This window comes from Felis catus, chromosome B1 (assembly GCF_018350175.1).
Source record: "Felis catus isolate Fca126 chromosome B1, F.catus_Fca126_mat1.0, whole genome shotgun sequence".
In the NCBI taxonomy this organism is placed as follows: Eukaryota; Metazoa; Chordata; class Mammalia; order Carnivora; family Felidae; genus Felis; species Felis catus.
In genome coordinates this window covers 198861894-198886771 of record NC_058371.1, presented here as the reverse complement: position 1 = coordinate 198886771, position 24878 = coordinate 198861894, and the positions used below count along the sequence as shown (strand labels likewise).

At 50.9% G+C, this 24878-nt stretch overlaps 1 protein-coding gene across 11 annotated transcripts in view; it reads left to right on the top strand.

Annotated features, from left to right (window-relative positions):
- The window catches only part of STX18 (syntaxin 18), a 131429-nt gene that overhangs the window by 58039 nt on the left and 48512 nt on the right, over window positions 1-24878 (top strand). For 8 of the 11 annotated variants that reach the window (XM_003985508.6, XR_006597242.1, XR_006597246.1 and 5 more), the window contains 2 exons: window positions 13488-13555; window positions 24540-24655. In XM_003985508.6, coding sequence (XP_003985557.1) covers window positions 13488-13555; window positions 24540-24655 — 184 coding nt within the window. Of the gene's footprint in view, window positions 1-13487; window positions 13556-17613; window positions 17846-23760; window positions 24291-24539; window positions 24656-24878 lie in introns of those variants that run through there. The other 3 variants (XR_006597248.1, XR_006597243.1, XR_006597249.1) reach the window with 3 other exon arrangements.

Below are 24878 nucleotides of genomic sequence, written 5' to 3'. Positions count from 1 at the left end.
GCACCCAGTAAGTGTTAGTTACTAGTCCTCCGATTGTGCTGGGTTTGCACCAAATCCAGGTTTTTTCTTCTTCTGACTCTGCCACTTCCCACACTCCTTGGTGCTGCAACTTGGTGAGAGGCCATAGCCGTTTAGCGTGGCCCAGGTCTCTACAGCTCCCCTTCCCTTCACTGCCCCACGCGGTCCCCAGTGCACACCAGCCTGGCCTCGTGGGTGGGACTCAAGCAGGGATGAAGGGGAAGCAGGAGAAGAAAACTTACAACGTTTGGGCAGGTGCTACGTGCCAGATGTGGTGTCAGACCCTCCACGGACATTACTTTCGTCGAGGGCTTGTGGTGGCCTTCAGAGTCCTTCTCTCGTTTGTACGGAGGTCAGGGCCCGAGAAGTAACATAAGCGCAGCAAGACCGTGTATCGCCAGCGTCAGAGCTGGATGAGAACTCACCTCTGTAGAGTCTGTGCTTGAATTACCGGGACTGGGAGCAACGCAGCACCCATGCACCCTGCACACCCTGTCTCTGCACACAGGTCTGTCTGCACACACAAAATACCAGCTCTACACATTCAGTTTCTCTGCACGCATTGTACGCACACAGTCTCTGAATATGTGCTCTGTGCATAATCTCCGGACCAGACAGGGCTTGGAGGGGATCTGAAAAGCAGTGTGAGGTCATGTAGCAGCCTTGGGTTGGAACCCCTCCTGTGTTCGTCGTCCTCCCTCCCTCTCTTCTTTATTACCTCCTTTCTTCCTGTGCCTGGCCCGTTCTGGGTCTTACATATTTGTCAAGGGAACAAATAAAAGAAAGGTTTCCAGGCACACAGAGAAGAAAGTAGTGATGATTAACCAGCACAGGCTTACAAAGCAGGAGCCATACTGCTCCCCACGCCCCCCCTCCCCCCAGCCTCATTAGTGTCAGTTGCTGGGCCAGGTAGGTGAGGAGATCTGCTTTCAGAAGGCACTTAACAAGGCTCCATGATATTTTGTAGAGGAAACTTTTTTTTTTTTTTTTTTTAATGGACTGAGGATTTGGACTATTGGGGCATGTGTGACTCGTTGAGCTGGTTGTCCAGCTCAGGGAGCTGGAGGGGACTATGATAATTCCATGCTTTTCCAGCCCCACTTTCATCCCATTTTTAAAATTATTTTTAATTACAGGTGTCTTTAATGGCAGAATGGTCAAGTGGCAAATAACAGGAAGCCAGGGGAAAATAGGAATATAGTGAAGGTGGAGATTAGCAGCACCAGTCGTGAAAGAAATAACGTTAGCTATTAAGTCGTCCTGACCCAGTGACATGAAAGTGAGTACACTCTTCGGCGGCATTAATAGAAACCTAAAGGCTAGAATAAGGGAGGTGATGTTTCTGCTTTCCCCTGCATTTCCTGCTGACGCACAGAATATCCAGTCCGTTCTGTGAACTGCATTTGAGTTTTGAGGCCCGTAATTTGCAGCATTCAGAGGAGACTAAAGAAAGCTTGAGCGTCTTGACTACTTTTAGCTTAGAGAAGAGAGAAGACTCACGTAGGGAGTGGAGGGGGGCCCCACGAGCTGAACCTGATTCAGAGGGACAAAAAACTTTGTACTGTTCCAACTAGAACGGGCGACCTGGGAGAGATGGTGAGCCCCCCACCATCAAAGCAGTAAGCGCCTGCCAGGCCCCTTCTGGTCTTGAGAATCCAGGAAGAGAAGAGAGATTTACCTGTTTCGCGCTCTGTGTATCACGTAGCACGCGCGAGGCACAGAGCAAAGCCAGACCGGCCGGGAGTGGACAGTTGGGAAATGGGAATGTTCTAGCAATGCCAAGTGAGTGCAGTTTGGGGCGCCAGAAGAGTGAGGATGAGAATGTCTAATTAGATTAAGGTGTGATCGAGAAGGTAAGGAGCTGGAGAGAGAAGGTTGGGGCCAGAGGAGTGAGGGGGGAAAGGCTGAGCACGTGATAAGCTGCTGCTGCTGCTGCTGCTTGAGGTTGAAGAGGTCCGAGACCTGTTTACAAGTGAAAGTTGCATTGAGCCCCGTGGGTCATTCAACGTTGTATGGGCTCTTCACGTTTCGACATTAGGTCCTGAGTTCTTCGATGATCTCGCTAACACTAAGAACCTAAGATTTTCTTTTCTGTCTGTCTGTCTGTGTGTCAACACATGCTGAATTCTGGAAACTGCAGTCCAGGGTTCTTAGCAAATATCCAGAGTAGGTTATGTAGCTACTGAAAACAGTTTTCTGTAGGTCACAATCGCCTTGTGTCTTCTAAGGAAGTTACCAGACTGGGGATACACAGCACTTTATCTATGGAGCTAACATTTGTATGTTTACAAGTATATATTTATACATGCATGTACAATGTATGTAATGTATATAACGTCCAACTAACAGATACAGCATGCCTCAAGGAAGGCTTTTTGCAGAGAAAGTGGGAGCGAACCCAGAATGCCATGTTAATTCCTCCTTGGGCCCAGCACATTTGAGTAGAAGACAGATGAGAAAGAAGACATTCCAGGCAGAGGGAACAGTAGGTGCCAAAGTGCAGAGGCAGAAGAGGAGGCTGCTTCAGGGAAAGGCTTTTCGCCTCTGGAATGTGGGGGTGGTGGTGCAGGAAGTGCCGAGGAGAGGGTGGCCAGTGGTTCGATTCCTTTGGCGGATGTTGAGCAAGTTGAATGGATAGGCCTGCCTGACCGGTTTAATTTGTGGGGTAGAAAAGAGGGCAGCCCTGAGACTTTCTATCTTGAGGAAGCAAGAGAGAGGCTCTTTCTCCTTGGGGGAACAGGAAGGGGACCAGAAGGGACCGAGTGGCCAGGAGGGTTGAATGTGAGTGGTTGGATAATTAACACTCCATGTTGCTCTTGAGGCACCAGCGGACCCGCAGGAGAGGTTGGAGGCGCTCACCTGGAACACAGGAGCAGGGCAGAGGCTGGGTGGGAGTGTTCTGTAGATGGTAAATGAAGCTGGGGGTGGGAGGGAGTGAGTCTAGCCTGAGTAAGGTTCACGGGTTAGCAAAGGCAGAGGAAGCGATGAAGGAAGGCAAGGAAAAGCTTGCCAGAGGCTTAAGAAGAGAACCCGGAGAGAGGGAGAGAGCGTGGGGTCCCAGGAAGCAGAGGGAGACTGCTGGTTCCTTGGAGAAGGGCAGGGGCAGGGGCAGGGAGCTTCCTCAGGAGTTTGTGAGGACGGGTAGAGAGTGGCCAGCACTCCTGCGGTGACTGTCACCCCTCAGTGCCCTGCCTTCATCCACAGGCGGTGTCGTGCAATAGAAATTAGGGGGGAAGTGCTGGGAGGGTCCCAGCCCGTGGCTCTTGCTTCCCAAACAGTTGCCGAAGAAAAGAAGGAAGCAAGAAAGGGCCACTTCATGTATGCAGTCCCTTCACAGACCAGCTGCTGCGACCTGGCACCAGTGGAATTTCTGTGGCGTTGCCAGGCTCTTTTGTGGGTGACAAGTCAGCGGGGAGCCTCTCTGGCCCAGGGACCCACAGCGTGACTGCAGCAGGGTCGCCATGCTCCAGAGGCGCCTTGGTTCTGAACTTGTGGCTGTAATTGGTATCGATGCATTTTCAATTATGGCTGAAGGGAGTGGATTCAGATTTAGTTAGTGGGCCTCCAAATTAAACTTGGGAACACAGTCCTTGTGAAAAATCATGTTAGCTTATCAGTAGTTGGCAAACACTTATACAACGGTGGTTCTGGCTGTGCCTTTGGCTGCATACTAAACTGAACAGCAAGCTGTGTCCACTGATTGAATGAAACAAAAATAATGATTTTGTGTTACAGGGAACTTTTTACAATATGCCAGAGGGACCTACTGGAGTCTCTTTAATCTTGAACAATGGTTGTTTCTTGCAGAGGCAAATTATGCAAATCGGTACTTAGTGTTTCATAATCAATCAGGTCTTTGTTGGAAGTGGTGTGAGTGCCAACAGAACAGAATTCCTAGCGTGGGGGGGGGGGGGAGTGTGGGGGGTGGCTTGCAAGTCAAACCACTGCTGTGACCAGCAAAGGACACTTGTGACCGCTTTGAACTCTCCCCACTTAAAAGGCAGCCATCCTTTGAGAAGAATCCCACCGTTTTGTACCAGGCTTTTTGTTTTACGGTGTATCTCGCTTTGGGTAATTTACAAAGTCCCCGGGAAGGAGCAGCTCACAGGACTGTTCTGTGGGCGACCCACCCAGACAGAGCTGGGCCTGCCGCCTGGGATGGCAGATGGCAGCCATGCTCCTGCCCCTGGAGCTCCCTTTGTGCCCAACCTGCCTCCAGCGCGGTCTTTGCACGTCGTCGACTTGGGCTCATCCGAGCGCACGTGTAGATGTCCAAACAATGGCGTCTCAGCTTCGGCCTGCACAGAACAGTTAACCTTTGATAATGCTTTGATTCTAGATCAAAAAACAAAGAACCAGAGAAATTTTAAAAGCCCTGGGGAAAACGTGGTGATGTGTTTTAGAGTTCCTGTTAGTACTACAGCTGTAAGACTTGGGTCGCCATCTAGTGGATAACGGGAAGTATGAGCCGCCGCGCTAGGGGGTTGAACCCTACTCTCAGTTGTTGAAAGGGGTAGAAGATGGGTTTGGTTCGGAACACGGAATCACCCTCGGGGAACCGCGTTGGGCTAGGCGGGCGCCTGAGCAGCTTACGTCAGATAGACCCGAAAACATTTCACAAGATGCTAACGTCTCTGAAAGAGATCCACGTGCAGGAGAGGGCCTTGACCTGGCCTGGGAGTGGCAGAGAAGGCTTTTAGGAGGCATCAGACTTGAGCAGAGGGCTTGGGGCAAGAAGACTGGGATCGGGTGGGCTTCGAATCTGGGGATGTCCACAGGGAGAGGGACACCCAGGGCCTCGGGCTTAAGGAATCAGGCCTGATTTGTTGGTAATGGGGAGTCCCTGTGCACTTTGTCAGGAAGTATGTGGGAAGATTTGCCTTTTTGTCCAGAAGTATGTTTTGTCTGGCTACAAAGATTATACATGCTGATTATAGAAAAATGTTAAAGTACAAAAAGGTTTTAAGAAAAAAGCAAAATCTCCAAATCTCACCACCCAGACAACCATCAGTATTTTGAAGAACAGTGTTCCGACTTCCTCTCTGTGTATGTGTACAACCTTAGGTATGATTTCGTGTCTTTTCCATAAGTGCATCATGCAGTATGTGCTTTGGGCGACCTTGCTTTCCCCTCCGTGCTCAACAATATGCTTGTGGGAAACCATCCATGTCTGCGGCCCAGGCTCACCCAGAATACACCAGGCTCACCCAGGGACAATCCTGTGTACCTCACAGGATTTCATTGGTATGCACGCTGGGATGTTAGGGGTTTAGTTTGGTCCCTCCTGGTAAAACCTTGTATGTACAAGGATGGTGATGTGACAATCTTTTTTTTTCCCCCTGTCAAATGCATCTGGATTAGGAAGCACACTTTTTATGGTAGATGGGTTATAGAGAATTTCAACATCTTGATGATTTTGGGAATTAGTCTTATTTAAATATAGCCACTTAAAAGTGAATTTATGTTCAGAGAAAGAAAGGAACGGGTCACATGAATACCTGTAGTTTCAGAATGCAGTTTAAATCACTTGTTTGATTAAGTATCAACTTCCTAAAGAGGCCAGATCCTGGCCGACCCTGGAGTGTGGCTGTTAGCTTTGTGCTGTCCCATAGCTGGAGACCAGGCCTTGAACCGGAACAGCTCGGCTCAGCTTTGGGTACTTCTGATCTCAAAATGTTCCTTCTACACTCGTGGTAAAAGCAAGCCCCACAGACCTGCCGTGCTCGGATGGGACGGCGGGGTCATCTTTTGGGTGGACTTGGGAGAGCACTTGCTTTGGGAGTCACGTCTCCCATTGGTTTTGAACCACTTACGTGGGATGTGTACCCTCCCTGTCCTCTCATCTGTGACCTGGGGTTATGATGGAGCCTACCCACAGGGCCGTCGGCAGCAAATGAGATAATGGACGGGTAGTACTGACACTGGTAGAAGCTGGCAGGTAGCTCGTGCTGCTACTGTTTTCTAAAAATTGCATTCACCGCCCTCTCTTTGTAGTGAAGCCCAGGGAGATTAAGCGACTTGCTCAAAACTTCAGTTGGCAAAGGTTAAGAGTTTAGGGGAGCCTATAAAAGCACCCCTTTCTTCTCAGCCCAATTTTGGAACCACCTGAAAGAGAAATACAGGAGTTAGAACATGAAAATCCACACAGGGAGCCTGGCTTTAGGTTTGTAGTGAGATATGGGGGAAGCTTGGGTCAGAATATCCCCCCTCTGCTGGCTGGCTGGCTGGCTGGCTGATGGGAAAAACGGAGAGGGCGAGAAGGAGCCGAGCATGCCCATTCTCCTTTCTCCAAATCATAAACCAGTTAAGTGGCTCCTCTTCCCTCTGAGGCCAGGATATTGGTCCCACTCAAGTCTCCCTGCACCTGAAGCCTCAGGAGTGGGGGAGCAGGGTCTCCTTCAGCAGGGGGTGGCAAAGCAGAGGTCAGAACCCAGGAGTCTCTGCCAACCCCCTGGGTTTCTTGCCCTTCTGTCTCTTGCCCGCCCTGCTCCACCCAGACCCGCAGTCCTGTGCCCAGAGTCGGCTCCTTTGCCCATGTCCGCCCAGGGCTAAAGGTGGCTGCAGGGGAACTCAAACGCAGGGAAGAAAAGCCAAGCCGTTGGGGAAATTGCCTTCATTGTTCGTTTAAGCCATATTTTGAGGCTGTTTAAGGATTGAAGGAAGCTCAGGATGAGCTGAGCATCAGGAAGACTGCTGTTCTTCCTGACCGCCCTGTTTCCTTGCTCATGGCTGTGGGCCTTCCCCCCGACATCCAGGTGGCCTTGCCAATTGCAAGCCTGCCGTGTCGCAGAACGCGAGACCCAGCAGCCGACCCGGGAGGAGACGGCTGGAACCAGTGGCGACGTTCTCTTCCGATATGTGAATATTCCTACTGTAACGTATAGGTGACTTTTAAAATGAGCACTCTGTGTGGAAGCTTTTCTTGCAGATCTTTCTGTATCCGCTGTAGTTAAACACGTTTTTTAAGATCAACATTGTACACAAATACTCTCACACGAAACCCAGCTTCTATTACTGGGAAGAAGGATGTCAAACTTCATTAAGTTAAATATTAGTAGTCTTTTGACAGAATAATACAGGATGAGTGACTTTGCCTTTGAGTCACAGAGACCTGTGATCAGTCTCAGTTCTGTGTCTTTTTTTTTTTTTAAGTTTATTTATTTATTTTAAGAGAGAGAGTGCGAGTTGGGGAGGGGCAGGGAGATGAGAGACAGAATCCCAAGCAGGCTCCGCACTGTCAGTGCAGAGCCCGACACGGGACTCAAACCCAGGAACTGTGAGATCACGACCTGAGCTGAAAGCAAGAGTCAGATGCTTAACCCACTGAGCCACCCAGGTGCCACCCCCCCCCCCACCCCGTTCTGCGTCTTACTGGCCTTGTAACCTTGCATGGCCTCAGTTTTCATGTTGCTTAAATGGGAACGGGGGTCATGTCTAACTCATCCGGCTGCTCTGGGGAGAGTAAAGGTCAGCCCGTGCCGGGCAGTTTGTGCACTGCCTGCTGCACATGGCTGGTGCTCGGTGAGTGACGGTCGCCGTCGGCTGTAATCACGTGTGTGGTGCTTTGCTGAACGCGGGCTATGAGAAGAAAGGAACAGCCGGACGTTACTCGCTCGGATGCTCTTCTCGGTTCCCAGTCATCCCTTTGTGGATACTGTGCTGGAAAACTGCAGTTGTGACCTGTCCACAACGTGTGCTTTAATTTGGAGGCTGAGAACGCAAGCCTGATACTTAGAACGCCAGGGCTCCAGCCAGACTTCGCCCCGAGGTGTCCCTCGGCACGTGGTCTGTCCCGTCTCTGACTCCGTGTTGTGACCTGTAAAATGGGCGTGATGCTGTCCCCTGTGGTCACGCCTGGGAGAATTAGGTGAGCCAGTGCACGCAGCTCTGGGAATGGGAAGAGCTCTGGGAAGAGCCTGGTACACCGTCTTTTCTCGGTGACGGTTTTGGATTTTGAAGGGGGCGTCCACCCTGACAAATGGAATTCTAAGCAAAGATTGCAAGTACTTAGAAATAAAGCCGGTGGAGATTGTGTGTGGAATTTAGTTGTTGGTTCAAGCGTGGACAGCAGAAAATCTCTACACAAAATGACTAAAAGTGTTAAGGGAAGAAAGCGCTACATGGGAGATGTTCCAAAATGTTTTTTGGTCAAGGGAGATTTCAGATACTCCCTCAAGCAGGCAGGATGGATGACGAAGCCGCAGGTACACGTGTGCCCATCCTCAACTCTTAGCGGCCCGCGGCCCGTCCTGCTTCGTCTGATGCTCCCCTCTTCTCCATGTGGTTTTGAAGCAAATCCCAGGTGTCCTATTTGATTGGTAAATTTTCAGTGTATTTCTCTAAAAGAGAAGGATTTTAAAAACAGGGAAGTGAATCATAATGCTTCAGATATTAAATACCTCCTGCGTTCCTTTTCTCTCTCAGCCTGCAGTTCACGTCTCATTTTAAACTATGTTTTATGTTAGAGACGGTGGACGCCTCTCATATAATGTAGCAGTGTAGTCAAGCCACAGCCGGTGGGCATAAAAACTCTTCCTTCCGTGGTGGGCCGGCCATCAGTCAGCTGGAAGGTGACGGGCTTTGTGAGAGCAGACCGGCTCCTGTGAAGCGTGCTAGGTTGTGCATCCTCGGACCTTAGTGCTCGCGCTGCCCCCTCTGGGCGCACGTGCTGACTCTAGGAGAAACACGCACAGACGGCCTGTGTGCTCCTCTTTCTTTGTTGGTTCACTCGGTTGTGTAGGTACAATCTTGTGACAGGTCTGATACCTTTTTGACCCAACTCGTACGTCAGGACTTCTCAGATCTTGAAGCTCTTTCTGTTGGATTTCCAACCCCCCACAAACTCCCCCCCCCACCTTTTCCTTTTCCAACATTTATTCTCTACTGGAGATACAAAAATGAACAGGGCATAGATCCTGACCTCATGGGGCTCAGTTGAAGTCTAGTGGGGGGTCACAGATAAATGCTTGTTATGTTCAATGGCAAGTGCTAACAGGTATCTGTAAAATACTAAGAAAGGTGTTCAGGAAGGCTTCACGGAGGAGGTGACATTTGAGTGCAACCTGGGAGGACGAGCAGGGATTCTTCTGGTGGCATGGGGTTGGGGTGAAGAGAGCTGCTCTAGGCAGAGCAAGAGCAGTCACGAAGGCACAGAGCTGTGAAGATGGGGTGTCCCTCACCTGCCCGAGGCTGTGATGTGCCCCACAACATGGTTCAGTCCCCAGAATACACCCTGTTTTCAACACTTGCGTTTGCCACTCACCTGGTCCCACAGAGACCTTTCCAGTGACCTGTTCCCTTCTCCCGAGACTCTTCCTCACCCCCTTCATGTCGTTCAGTGATACCAAGACTAAGACACTAGTTTAGATCTTTATGGGGCAATAAAATTTCCATTTTACTCCGATTTCCTTGTCAAACTTGACACCGGAATGGCCTTTCTCCTTTTAAAAGTGAGGGGCATTGTCTTTGGACACACACATAAGTGATTCTTTGAAAGTTACCACTAGATGTGGAAACATTCACAATTCAAAGCATACAAGTGCTCACACCCCTGCAAATTTGAAAATACAAGAGCCATAATAGAATTGTTGAAATACAATAAGCTGTCTTTGGCAATGACACCTCCCCACCACGTGAGGGTGCGTTAAGAAGGCAGCTCTCTGCGCCGTGGGAAGAGGGCTCTCACCAGACCACGTCTGCTGGTACCTTGATCCAGGACTTCCCAGCCCCCAATACTGTGAGACCATGTTGTCGTTTAAGCCACGCAGCCTGTGGTATTTTGTTATAGCAGCTTAAATTAGGACACATTGTATTAGTTTCTTACTGCTGTTGTAACAATTTACCATAAACCCGGTGACTTAAAGCAACAAGAATGTTTTATCTTATGGTTTTGTCATCTGAGGTCCAAGACGGGACTTTGTAGGCTGAAATCTAGGTTGGGCAGGGAAGCGTTCTTTCTTGGAGAGACTTAAGGGAGAATCTGTCTCCTTACCTTTCCCAGCTTGTAGAGGCCAACTGCATCCTCAGCTCCCTCCTCTGTCTCCAGAGCAACCAGTCCTCCTCCTACTGCATCACTCTGCCCTCCCTCCTGCCCTTCCTCTTCGACATTTAAGGACCCTTGTGATCATATGGGGCCTTCCTACTGGATGAGCCAGGATAATCTCCCTATTTTAAGGTCAACTGGTGAGAACTTGAATTCCATGTGCTATGTTAATTCTCCTCTGCCTTCTAACAGAACGTATTCACGGGACTTGGAAGCCTTTGCAGGGGGAGGGTGGCATTTTTGTACCTGCAACAGCAAACACAGTTCCTTAGGGCTTCTCCGGTACCCACTGTTTTGTCAACATTCAGTAACAGTTTTTGAGGCTCTGCTTTGCTCCGGGAACTGTGCCTGATAAGCACGGGAAAGGGAAAGGGACCCATCACCCTCTAGGGGCTTGCCATCTACTGAAGGGAAATTGGTCTGAAATTAGTCACTGTGGTCATGAAGGGAGGTCATGAAGGAAGGGGTGAGGTCGAGGTGCCACATTTTGTGGGTGAGTGGGGTCTGACTGTGCCCGGGGGTGTGGAGCAGATACAGGGAGGGAAAGAGGAGAAGTCTGTGCAGGAGGGAAGGTGGGTAGGGCATTCCAGGGAAAAGGAGAACCATATGGGTGTGCGTGTTGGGCATCTCTGGGACTTGGAGCCTGGCGCCTACTGGGAGTGTGGCAGGGACTGAGGCCACACGGGACTTGTGGAGCTGGACTGTGAAGGGCCTTGAGTGCTTTATGGGAGTTTGGACTTGACTCCATTGCTTAGGCCCGGAGGTTACTTGTTGGCTGCCCTCTGGCAAATCAGCCTTGGAACTGCTGCTTTTGGCTGCAGTGTATTTAAATGTTTGTTTGTTTTTGAGAGGGAGGGAAGGGGAGAGAGAGAGAAGGAGCAAGGGTTGGGGCAGAGAGAGAAGGAGAGAGAATCCCAAGCAGGCTCCAAGCTGTCGGCAAAGAGCCTGACTCGGGGCTCAATCTCGTGAACCGTGAAATCGCGACCTGAGCCACAATCAAGAGCCGGCTGCCCGACTGAGCCACGCGGGTGCCCCTGGCTGCAGCGTGTTTTAAATCCAGAAGTCACCACCGCCAGATGTCCTGTAGCATCCGCCGTTCACCTCGCCTCTTGTGGGCAGTGGCCGGGCAAGGGGACAGAAACCGTTGCAAGTTTGAAAACAGGACGGTAACGTGATCAGTTCTTAACGTGTGGTGCAGTAAACACTTCGTTTGTGCTTCTCTTGAGTATTTTCCCCAACAGTCTTAAAAGGCATATTTTGTAAGGCAGCTGAGGTGGAAAAAGTAGGAATAAGAGTGTGAGGAAGGGAGCTGTGTTGTACAGGAAAATAGGTCGGACGTGGACTCCGGTGGTCCTACGTTTGACTGTAAGCCTTGCCACGCGCTGACGTGCTAAGTGGGTAATGGTGGGTGAGTCCCTTAGCTTCCGTGAGGTTCACTTTGCCACACTGGTTCCCGTCGGAGAGCAGTGCTGCGAGTGCCCACAGCAGGACAGCAGGGAAGAGAACGAGGTGGTGTGAGTGAAAATACCTAACAGGGCAGGGCTAGCGGACAGACCCTCAACCCTGGTTCGTTACCCGGCAAATGAGCGAGTGCCGTGGCCACGCTTCGTTTTCAGTGTGATTCCTGCTCTGCACGTGCCTGAAGGTCCTTTTCCGAACCAGATTTATTATTTACCTGGACCCTGTGGGAAACCGAACCGATCCCCTGTCGACCTGTCTCCAGACAAACGCTGAATGTTTTCTTTGTGATAAATACCATCTTTGTATTTAGACATACGCTTGTTCCACAGCTACTCGTCGACCACCCCCGTGCCCCATGTGGCGCGGAGACCTGCGTGGGGGCTGCACAGCCCCCGCCCGTGCGGTTCCCCGACAGGGAAGCAGGGGCCGTGGCCGTGAGTGACTTGGTGCCACGTGGGTGGCATGCAGAAGTGCTTTTAGGTTGAGAGCAAAGCGAGAGACGGGCCGAGTTGGCCTTGGCAGAAAAACTGTCATGGAAAAGGTGAAAGTTCCGCGGACCCTTCAAGGCCGGGGTTGTGTGTGTCTGGAAGGGGTAGCAGGGAGGGGCATTAGGAAAACGAGTGAGCGCTGGTCAGAGGACAAAGCAGGCCACCAGCCTGGTTAATCAGTCTCTCCTTCTGGAAACACTTTTGTCCCTGTCGACCACGATCCTACACTTCTTCCCACCTCTTTTTACTTCATTCTACTTAGTTGTTAATCCCTAGCTCCACACGCAGGACCTGGGCACACGGTAGGTGCTTCAGAGTAGGGTTTGCTTATGCTAGTTCCCAGCCGTCACAGAGGCAGTCCTTTGTACCTGGTGTCCTTTCGGTTCATCCGTGGAAGTAGGCCATCGGGAAGATGGAGGTTTGCTGTGTGGGAATCTGCCGTTGCCTCTGAAGCTTTTAACTCTGCTGCTCTGCAGGGCCCCACCTGTCAACCTGGTGTCTCCAGCCTTAGACTCCGTCCCCAGAACACTTGGAAGATGCAGTTTTTGTCTGTAGTTTTAGAAGACACATAAGGAAAGGAATTGGCCTTTGTTGAGCATGTGTTGCGTCGATGTTAGACGTGCGTGATCTTATTTAATCTGGAAGTTCCTTAGAGATCATCTCTTCATAACACCCTAGATCTATCACAACACTTACAGGTTCGGGGGCGACTTTGGGAAAGTTAACCAACAAGTTAATGACGACAGATGACCCTTGACCAACCTGGGTTTGGGTTGCATGGGTTCACTTATGTGCAGATTGTTTTCTGGATAAATGCAGTATAGTCCTGTAAGTGGGTTTTCTCTTTCTTATGGTTTTCTTTAATTTTTTTTTAATCTTTATTTATTTTTGAGAGAGAGACAGAGTGTGAGCAGGGGAGGAGCAGAGAGAGAGGGAGCCACAGAATCCGAAGCAGGCTCCAGGCTCTGAGCTGTCAGCACACAGCCCGACGCAGGGCCCGAACCCAGGAACCATGAGATCATGACCTGAGCCAAAGTCGGACGCTCAACCGACTGAGCCACCCAGGCGCCCCATCTTTCTTATGATTTTCTTAATAACATTTTCTTTCCTCTAGCTTGGTTTTTGGTATGAATTTAGTATATGATATAACATACAAAATACGTGTGAACTGACCGTTTATGTTATTGGTAAGGCTTCCTGCCAACAGTAAGCTACTAGTAGTTAAGTTTTGGGGGAGTCCAAAGTTATATATAGATTTTCTGTGTGGGGGTTGGCACCCCTCACCCCGCATTGTTCAAGGCTCAGCTACATATGAGAATCCAAACCGAAGTCGTCCCGTTTGTGGCTTCAAAATTTTTCTATAACCTGCATTCCATCCTCTATTAATTTAAATTACACGTGAGTGTAACATATCCATATCACTCTCTCTCTCTCCCCCTCTCCCCCTATGTTAACAGTTTGCTTTCTTTTCATTCTAGATTTCACACATTGGCAAACTGAGAGATTTTCTCCTGGAACACAGGAAAGATTACATTAATGCTTATAGGTAAGTGCATACTTCTTACCATGGCTTTGGTGACTGAATTCTTTTCCATACCTATATTCCTTTTGAGGCGTTTGCCCTTACTTTTTACTTACTCACCCAGAGTCGCCGTGGGGAAGATCGGTTCGGCCGTGGTGTCGGTGGCAGAAAGGACCGCCCGTCCCCAAGATAGGCTCTTCTCTACCCTCCAAGTCCCAGTGCCCCCCACGGCACGATCTTCAGGATCGATGCTGCCACACGTTTGCATCTGTGTTGGTGCCACACACGTTGTGAAACACGTAGACACACATGAGACCCACCCTCTCAGCACGGACTTACTGAACCCACGATGGAACGCTGCCGGTCACGTAAACATGTCATGTCGGTGCATTTGTTGCATCTAGAGAGGGTTTGGTTAGCTTGCTTTTTTAAAAGAGAGAAAGCATTTTGATTGAGCCTTCCAAAATGGTTTCTGGAATGGACTCCGGCTCTCAACAGATACAGGAGCATTGCAGGGCAGACACCTTGTCTCCTGTGCTTCCTGACCTCCATTCATACCTGGCGGTGGGGTGGACTGTCCGCCATGGGACTCCGCTTCAGGCCTACTGTGTGAATTCACGAGAAAGTTGGATGGGGTGTGCGAAATGACATCATAAGTAATTTTATACTTTTAAATGTGCTTTGTTCGTATGGTTTTGGAATGTCGTAAAATTCTTACTCTTAGTGCATAGTACCAAGAAGAGCTTCTTTTTAAGCTCTCAGTTGAAGTAACAGCTCAACACTAGATGGCAGTGCAAATCTCATTTCCCGAGGTGTGTGTGTGTCTCCAGTACTGATTTGATAGTTCACAAGAGTGGAAGCTGCAGCCATTTTGGGAAACTCAACCAAACTGGCATGAACCTCTCTGTCTAGCTCCTCCCTTTGTACCTGACCCCTTAGGTCACATAAGTGGCTATAGAGGCCTTGCCTGGAAATCCATTGTTAACTTCCCTTTGCCTTGAAAAGGCATCCAACAAGGCAGATGTTTTAAATGTCGGTTTAGTTCAAGCCACCCCACTCCCTTATTAGTACTGTGAACCTGAGAAAGTCATTTAATCTGTAAAACCCTGTCTTTCTCCAAACCGGGACTTAGCGAACTACCGCCTGTAGGCCAAGTCCACCCAGCTGCCTGTTCTTGTACAGCTTGTGAGCTAAGAATAGTTTTCGCATTTTTAAACAGCTTGGAGAAAAGACTAAGATCTCACCACATATGAAAATGATACGAGATTCGCATTTCAGTGCCCACAAATAGAGTTTATTGGAATACCACCAAACCCATTCATTTACACATTATCTTTGGCTGCTTCCGCGCCACAACAGCAGAAGGGAAGGGCTGCGGCAGACCGTGCAACTTGCAAAGCCTAATGTATTTACTCTCCGGCCCTTTTCAAAGCGTTTGCAGAGCCCTGCTCTAAACAGAGGGGTTGATGATCCCTCACCAGCTAGTCGAGAGATTCATACAAGACAGTATAATGGAAATGCAGTGCATTTCCATGCATTTATGAGATGATTGTAAAGGGTGCTGCTCTGTAACTTGGCAGTCGTTTTCACCTTTTCTTAAAAAAACGTGTTTATTTATTTTTGACAGAGTGCGTGCGCGAGCGTGAGTCGGGGAAGGGTAGAGAGAGCAGAGGGGACAGAGGATCTGAAGTGGGCTCTGTGCTGACAGCGGTGAGCCTGATGCAGGGCCCAAATTCAGGAACCGCGAGATCATGACCTGAGCCAAAGTCAGACGCTCAACCGACTGAGCCCCCCAGACGCCCCTCAACTTCTGACGATAAAAGTGATGTTAAAGGCGTTTATTTCTGCTCAGCTCCCACACAGTGTGCATCCATGTTCCCAGACGGCTCCGAGCCCTCTCCCTTTGTCGCCCGGTAGAGCCAGCTGCTGGCCCACGGCTTCCCCCTTCCCAGCTGCTCTGTGGCAGATGCACAGATGGACATCCCAGATCTCTGGGGGCCGGTCCCGCTCTGCCACTTACTGGTTGTGTGGCTTGAGTGTCGGAGCTCTGGCCCCTGAGGCTTCTTGGTCCCGACTCATCCATCTCCCCTTTGTGGAAACTCAGTCTTTTACTCATTTTCCCCGCTGCAGCTGCTCTTTGCCACCACGTGCACCCTGAGCTCCAATCCTACCCGTTTGCGTCCCTTGGAAAGAACGTGGGCTCAGGGGGTCAGGCACACGCAAGTTCAGTCCCACGGACGCCCAGTGTTAATCGTGTGAGTGGCTAGAGCTCGCTTCACGTCTTTGTGCTTGTTTTCTTTTTTGTAAAATGTGGATAATGTTCTCGTGAGGATTACGTGAGATGCGCAAGCTCCTGGCACAAAGAAGTCCCCTGGGGAACGGCAATAGGGTTGGAACCCCGTGGGACCTATAATGAACTTGGGGGGGGGGGTCAGGGTCAGTTAATAAAAAACACGCGTCTCCTTCCTGCCCGACAGCGGCGGGAGGGAAGGAGAGAGAGATGGCCTGCAGGAGTCAGGTGAACGTGCTGAGATGGACGAGTTACCAGCTTTATGACCGGTAAAAATCCAGGGGGGCGGGCAGAGCTTAGGTCTGAGGGCGGGCCGCCATGTTGAAGGCTCCTGAATTAGACTCGCTCAGCCATGACCGCCACTGAACGGTCACAGGCGCTGGAGCACAGAGAGCGGGGCAGGCCCCTTTATAGCACAGGAGAGAGAGGAAGACAGCAGGACATCTGTTCTCTGTAAGCAAGCAGATCCCGGAGAGGAGAGAGAGAACAGAGCCGTGGCTAGATGCGTGTGCATGTTCGTGCCCGCGCCCAGTGAAGTGCCCTCCCGCATGAGGGCAACAAAACTATACCACTTGGGGGGGAAACTTCCTTGGTTTCTGTTGTTCTTAATAGAACCTAGGACTAGGGGGTAGGCATCCCCTCAGTGACATGCGTTCTCTCCCGATAGAGAAGGGCCGCCCTTGTCGTCCCCCAGCAGGTCCCCCCTCCTGACGGTGTAGACCGTCCACGGCCTGCCTTTGACCACTTCTGCCTCCCAGTGTGCTGGCCTTGGCCAGGAACATTTTAGATGAAGTATGATCATGGAATTGAAAGAAAAATTGCCTTCAGACCCATAAAGCTATGTTAGTTTGACATAATTAGGAAGCTGTAATTTTTTCCATAATGTAGAGCTCAGACTTTATTGACCCATTTAATTTTTTTTTTTTTTTTTAGTAATGACATTTTACTAGAGCAGAGCAGCACGCAATGAGGTGGCCTCTGGCTGGATCTCTTGAATGATTTTAATTAAAAATAATGTTTCCACTTCTGGTAGATGTACCTTTTCTGCAATGTCTTGGCAACAAAACAATACCACTTGGGGGGAAAACTTCCTTGGTTTCTGTTGTTACTAATAGAATAACCATACTGTCAATTTCCAACTCGAAAGGTTAACGGGTAATGTTCCTAAAGGAACATCACCTTTTAATTGAGTAATCAGTCTTATCAAATTAACCTTTAGACCTTTTCAGTTTCCCTGAGCCGAGTTTCCATTAAATCAAAATAGAGAGTAGGAGGATGTTAATCTAATGTTCTTGGAATTAGTCATTTATAGATCCGCTCCACCCACGGGGTGCGTGTTCACTTGGAGGTATCTTTCTTGTTTATTTGTCCCTGACCCCTTTTCGCCTCCGTTTCTGATGAGAGTGTTTCTAGTTTCTATTGGGGAGGAGCACAAGACCAGAGGCCCCCCTGCTCCTGTTTTCCCTTCCCCGCTCTGCCTGAGGGGCTGGGGGAATGGAGTGCACCTTACGTAGGGGGCACATTCTGTTAGCATTACCTGGTGTGACCTTGGTTAAACCAAACTAGCTAAGAAAATGAGATGCCAGGGAGGTCCAGGTTCCGCTGAGAGTAGGACCATCTGTTTTCTGAGAACCGAGGGGTTTCCTTCTGTCCTTCCAACTCTACCCCAGAAAGTGAGGGGCTGGGGTCAGGGGGTGGGAAGGTGCCTCGCGCAGGGAGGAGAGAGGAGACTCACCCGACGCCCGGGACTGAGAGGCCCAGGCTCACTACTCCCTTCTCTCCCATCATCTAGGATGGATGCAGTCACTGCCTTTGCCCCTGAAGCTTTCCAGGGAAGGCTCTGGAAGGGCTCTGCAGGGGGCCTCCTGAGGAGCACAGATGCAGCTGTGTATCAAGCCTGTTCTGCCATCAGCCTCACGCACCGAGTCGGGTCGTTCAAAAAGTATTTGATTGTGACGCACCGATCTATCAGCCTGCCAGATCCTAAGTATTGCTCTTGACGACGCGGATACAGCAGTGAACAGGCAAAAAGTCCTGGCCTTTGGGGAACTTAGATTTTTGTGGGGGAAGACGGATAAACCAAACTAAAAAGTAAGCGATACGGAGTGTTAGAGCAGGATAAGTGCTTTTAGGAGGAGGGGGAGGGGGGAGTGGCCGGAAAACGTCAGACAGGGCGCAGTCTTACTAGGGTAGGTCAAGGCAGGCCTTATTGAGAGGGGGACGTTCAGTAGACGCCTAAACGAAGGGATCAGTTTATGTAAATATCTGGGGAAAGAACATTCCGGAAGAGGGCAGCCAGCAAGTATAAAGGTCCCGGTGTAGGAGCATGTCTGGAACCTTGCAGGAGCAGCAAGGGGGCTGGTGTGATGGGGCAGGAGGGTTGGGGCCTAGCTGAGGATGAGCTCAGAGAGGCAGCAGGAGCCAGATCTTACAGGCCATCTTAAGGATCTTGTAGCTTTTGCACGGACCTTGACTTCTATTCTAAGGGGGGGGGGGGGGGAGGCCACTGGAAGGTCTTGTGAGGACGAGTGATAGGACATGACTCACTTTGTAACAGCATCAGTATGGCTGCTGTGTTAGGAGAGGCCAGAACAGCAGACCCGCAAGGAGGCTCCAGTTAAATCCAGGCGAGGGATGTCATGGCTTCGGGGACCAGAGACAGAGCAGTGGGTGTGATAACAAGAGGTCAGATTCTGGAAATATTCTGAAGGTCGAGTCAAGGAGCGGGTTTGAGAAGAGCAGGCAGGGGCTCAAGGTGGGGCACATTCGTGACACAAATTCAACATCGATTGGACGGTTAGATACTCGTGCCTCAAGTTCTCGGAGAGGTTCGGGCTGAGATAGAAGTTTGGGACTTGTGGGCGGAAAGCTGGTATTTGCGCTGCTAAAGCCACAAGACCAGACCAACTCACCCAGCGGGCAGTGTGGAGAGATTTCAGGGACTGGGCCATGAAATGTCCATCTTTAAGTGTTCAGGGGGCTAAGAAGTGTCCACAGAAAGCCCGAAAACGAGCAGTGGGTGCGGTAGGAGGAAATCAGGAGGGTGGTGTCGTGGAGGCCAGACGAAGAAAACCTGAGCCAGGGAGGGGAAGCCCCGGTTCCTCCCAGTGTGTGCAGTGTAACTGGGTGAGGGCTGAGCCCCTGTGGGGGCCGCTGGTGCCCTGGGAGCGAGGAGAGTAAAGTCTCCTTGGATTGGGGTCAAGAAACAGTGGTCCGGATGCTGGGGACCTGGGTGCAAACTTACTGGAGAAGTTTCACCTTTAAGAAGAGAGAAATTAGCAGTCATTCTTAGGAGACATGGAATTGAGAGGTTTTGTTTCATTTTATTTGTTTAAAATGGGAGAATAATGCCACATTTGGGGGAAAGATCCAGTAGACGGGGGGGAAAAATGCTATTGGTAACTAACATAGGTAGCGTTCGCTCTGTGCTGGCCCCGACTAGGCGCTGCGCGCACATGGTCGATGGTGCAGGGGCGAGAAGGAGCATTGCGGGGGCTGCCCTGGTGTCAGGTGGGGCAGAGCTGGTAGGTGGACATCCACCCTGGACACAGAGTGAAGGTAGTGTCTGCGGGCCCAGCAGAGGAGGCCGGGAAGAGTTGGGGGAGCCTGGGGGCATTCTCCATTCTCCAAAACCGGGAAGCAGTTATCGCTCACCCTGAGGACGGCTTGAGGAGCACTGGCGGAGGGGGGTGGGGGTGCAGAGAAGGAGCGAGGGAAGGCACGTGGAGCACACCTGCCCGGCACCGTTCGGGACCCACCTGATGGAGCCAGTCATGTGATGTCTGTCTGTCTGATTTCCACTTGTTCCTAAACTCAGCTAAACAGTGTGCAGTTAACTGTTGGTCTTACCACTGGCCACCGCTGTCCTCGGTCTCGTTCCCACTCCTGGAGCCGGCCTCCTTCCTGGAGCCAGACTTTGCTGAGTGGCCCTCTGGAGGTTAGGATTAAAATGGTTGGATCAGTTCAACAAGACCCGGGCAAGCAGGTGGTTTTTGAGTGCCCGTCACGGGAAAGCGGCCTGTTGCCGCAGCGTCTAGATGGCACCGTGTCTTCTGCCCTTTCAGTTGGTCGGCCGTGGCTTGTGGCCTCCGGCCTGCCGCAGTCTGTGGCCACGATACTGAATGTCACAGTGACTTTTCCCTTTTCCTTAAAACAAGAGCGTAGAACTTCAGAAAGCCGTCTTTTGTTACTTAAAATCTCCTTTAGTTTCCTCAGATTTTATCATCAAATGATTCTAAAAGCCCATTTGCCCTGGTTCCTTTTTTCAAAACAAAGTGTCGGTCATGGAACATTTGGTCTCCAGATCAGTACTTCTGTCCTTTTCAACTGCATTATAAGGACGAGCCTTAATGGCGGTTTCTTTCTTCCTTACTTCCAGCTCTTTCACTCCTCTGTGTTTTCTACTAATGTCTGCTGCTCACCCAGGCCCCAGGTCCCCGGAGCTGATGAGGCTGTGCCTCCAACATCTCTTCCGTCCCTGACAGCTTTATGTCTCAGATCCGTCACCTCTTCCCAGTCCCTGCCATCACCCACGCCCTGCCCAGTGCCCCTTTCTTAAATTTCAGCCCAGCAGAAATGTACTAGCACCTGCCTCTTACACAGCGTGTGGAGACAGAGATGAATAAGGCAGGATTCTCTGTCTAGTTTCGATAACCCGTTGACTGATCTTCCCCCTCTATTCCATCTAATGAGATACTGCCACATTGATCTTCACGAGGCTGAGCCCTTCGATGGGCTACGGAATGCAGCTCCTTCCGCTGGCACTGGAGACCCACCGAGAGCTCGTAGCTCTACCTGTTCTGTGCTCCGGCCAAATCGAACCGCTGACTGTTCTCCAGATAGGCTCGCTCTCTCCCGATTCCATCCCGTTACTTAGTAAGAGTGTCCACTCTGGTCTCCCCATGGCCACATCCTGCCTTTCAAGATTTGGTTCATAGATCGCCTTCCTCCCCGTCAACTAGTGGGGAAAAAAGCGTCCTGTCTTCTGAACTCTTCCCTTTTGTGACACGAGAGACCCCCTGGGTGGTGGTTAAGAGCCAGGATGCCTTGGTTCAAATTCCAGCTCTGCTAATTACTAGTTGTGTGACCTTGGCAAGTTACTTAACCCCTCTGTGCCTCAGTTGCTTCGTGTGTAAAATGAAAAGTGTAATAGTTCCCACCTCGTAGAGTTTTGAGAAATAAATGGGGAAACATATGTGAAGCACTTAACACAATGAGTTGTATTCATGCGCAGAAGGCGTTACATAACCGTTCGCCTTTGTGATGTGCGAGCATATATGTGAGCCCGTGGATGTTGCCCATCATGATGTAGTTTACTGAGAGCAGGGTCTGTGTTCACATCTGAAGCCCAGACGTTAACGGGGTAATTCCGTGCCGTCTGTTGGGCGTATACTGTGGACAGGGTTCTGTACTTGCCCCTGTGTAATATTTATAGCAAAAATAAGACTGTAGCCTTTAACGTTTGTCCGTACCTTTCCAGTAACCTTTGAAACAGAGTAGAAAATCATTTACACTCTTCTCTCTCTTCCTTACCTTCAGGAAGCATTTAACTGCATATTAAAGTAATGGGCAGAGTGCCAGCGGTATTCTGTGATTTTGAACTTGCCCCTTTTTAACATACAGATCAAGCAAATAATTTTAAAAAATACATATATTCTTTTAGATTTCTAAACCTGTAAATAAACTTCCCAGTTTCTTCCTCCTTTCCCCCTGAAGTAAATTGACTAGTCCAGACCTATATACCTAACATGGTTTCCTTTCATTGAATCTAATATTTCGGTAAATTGAGGTCTGTAATGAAATTACCCCGCTGTACCTCGTAAAGGAAGTAAATAAAATTAAAGTTTGATGAATTTCCATATACGTGTCCTATGAGAATATATATTTTTTGGAATTTATTTGCCAGATAGTTAACCTTTTCAAAATAGTAATAATTTTGTTACTGTGATACTTAATGTGGCACCAGCAAGCCTTCATCACTTTTGACGGACATGTTTCAAATGGCCATTATGTAGCTGGTGCTCTTTTTAAATTATCGCAGAGAAATAGGAGTTTGAACTTTCTTCCGCGTTGGCTCTGTGTCCTCACCTGTCATGTCCTCAGGTCCGCATGCCGCCTAAACATCTGTCTTCCCCCCCACCCCACCACCATGCCTGCTGCGCTGGGCGCCCTGGGCTTGGCCACATCCCTGCACGTCCAGTCAGTCCTCAGCCTGTTCGGTCTTTCTAGGACCTGCTGTGCCTCCTCCCCACCAACGTGGCCTCAGCCCGGGGTCTCTTCATGTCTTCCCATAGCCATGACCAGGCCACCCGGTTCTGCTCTCATCTGCCTCCAGGCCAGCCACCGCAGAGGGCCCCGCACAAAGTGCAGATTCCTCTGTTTAACATCCTCCTTGGGCACCTGGGTGGCTCAGCCGGTTGAGGATCTAATTCCTGATCTTGGCTCAGGTCGTGATCCCCGAGTCGTGGGATTGAGCCCCACGTCAGGCTCTGTGCTGACCATGGAGCCTGCTTAAGATTCTCTCTCTCTCTCTCTCTCTCTCTCTCTCTCTCTCTCTCTCTCTGCACCCTGTCCCCTGCTTGTGTGCTCACTCTTTCTCTAGAATAAAAAAAAAAAACCCACATCCTCCCGTGACTGCACCAGCAGGCCCCAACCTCTGTATCCCAAGGGCTCCTCTGCAGCTGACAGTGGATGGAGTATTTGTGTGGTCGTTGTGTTTGGGGGGAAACCTATTGATGCTGGAGAAGTAGCTGTTGCAGGTTCAGCACAGTTGTAAGTGAACGTGTATTTATCGAAACACTGTCCGTGTTCCTTTGAGAAATAGTGTCGACATTGCTCTACGTTCACTGTGGAGACACCGACCGTGCACGTGTCCCTGCAGCGACTCGAGGCCCCGAGAGCCCCATAGCGTGGACGCTCAGTTTGTGGGGACCGCCCGGTGTACTCCTGTTTTCCCTTCCACACTCAGATTAGCCTCGCGTAGACCGTCTGTCGTGTGGTGATCCGGGCACTGACCCGCGGGCTGGGGATTTGTAGCAGGTCTTTTTTCGCCGTCCCCTGTGGGAGTGTCCCCCGCCGTGCCCGCCTGGCACCGCCCTGCGCAAACTGACCTCTCCCGCCTTGGGCCCCACTGTCCACTTGCAGACCGACACCATCCAGTGCAGTTTCTCGTGCCCCTTCCTCCTCCCCAGGTACCTGTGGCCTGGTGCCTGCCCTGTGCGGGGATCAGAAATAAGCCTTGTTCAGCTTTGGACCCCTGACCCCTGCGGCAGTGCCAGCCTATATGGTTTAGTATAAAAGTGAATGAATGGATGAATCGCGAGGATCAAATAAGTAAACGAAATACGCGTAAGGCGTTGAGAGTAGAGTCTGGCGCAAAACTACCTGTTCAGCTACCGTGTGCGGGACACCGTTTTAGGTCTTGGGGAAACAGAAAGGAAAAAGATGAAATCCCCGCTTTCGTGAAGTTGACGTTCTCCTGGGAGGAGAGAGACGTCACTGCTTCGGGGAGAAGTAAGCGCGTGAGGCCAAGGAAGCCGGTGAGGAGGAGATGGCAGGGGAGGAGCAGTGCGGTCCGGAGTGTCCCAGCCTGTGTCACAAAGCGGAGCAGAAGGTGACTCTGGAGCTCAGAGACAGCAGCGTAATCCCCAGCACAGGCACTGAGAAGCGGTGACAGGGGCCGGTGCCCAGGGCGAGCCAGGGGGTGGTCACGGAAGCCGGCTGTGATCAGAGATCCGAAAGCGGAGGAGGCGCGTGCACGGCTGCGGGAAGACCACCCGCCGGATGCGGAAGTGGCAGGCCGCGCAGGGTCAGGGGCGCGTGTGGTTGATCGGGGGCAACGAAGCAGCCGGTGCAGGCGCGGTGCAGGGCAGGAGGGTGAGTGTCAGGAAGTAGGTCACACGTCAGGCCGGGCCGATCGGGACTTGGTGTTTTATCCCCGGTGAGGATGAGTGGCTGGCAGGGCTAGCGGATGGGGACGGAATGAACTGAGTCTGCACATTATCCGAGGTCCCTTTTGACCTGATATTTTGTGACCCTAAATTCAGTGGTAATGTCTCGAGTGTTTCATTCGAGTGTTAATAATAATGCTGCCACCCCTGCCCGGCTCTTAGGAAGACGAGCGAGGTACTAGAATTACAACGCTTTGAGTTTCACGGCGCTGCGTTATCTCAGGCGAGCGCCCTCGCCAGCTCAGTCACGTTTGAGGTTTTTAACTTAGTATCAGGGGGAAATGAAATGGTCTGAAAGCCCTTTAATTGTGAGTTTCCGAGGCGGTGTGTGGAAAGACGGCAGCCTGACAGCTTTTCACACGCACCCGCAGGGCCTCCACGGCACAGGCCTCCTGACGTTCGTCGACTTCTGCCCTCGTGTTTCGGGAAAGCCTTCAGTAGCTGCCCCTGTTCTTAAAGCGAGAGCCCGCATGCCTGCCAAGGCCTGCTCGCCTCGCCCTGGCCGGACTGGCGGCCGCAGGTGGGTCTCTGCAGGAAGCTCTGCCTACCTAGCGGCCTTCGCCGGTGTTGGCTCCGCTGTTTAGCCCCTGTTTCTCCCACCTCACAGCCTGGTCGGTTCCTCTTCCCCACCTCCGGTCTCAGCGTAAACGTCACGTCCGCAGGGAAGCTCTCTCTTCCCTTCCCGCCCCGTCCACACAGCAGTGGCGGTCATTTGCTGCTGCTCTAACATTTTGTCTCCCCTCCCACCTTTTTTTTTTTCTCTTTTTAGCCACATCATGTCTGAGTACGGGAGGATGACAGACACAGAGCGAGACCAGATAGACCAGGACGCTCAGACGTTCATGAGGACCTGCTCTGAAGCGATTCAGCAACTGCGAACACAAGGTGAGGTGCTCTGAGCCGCCAGCGCGACTGATCGGACGAGGCTCGTGCGCACAGCCAGCTGACGCTCTGTCTTGTGTCCCTGCTCAAGTGTAGGTTTCGGGACTTTAAAATTCTTCTTTTCTTGATCAGCGTGTTAACCTAAGCCGTTAAAAGTAGGGAAGAGGCCGTGGTTCGGGTTACGCGGGTCGGGGAGGGGGTAGCAAGGACCTCTCCAGGCACAACC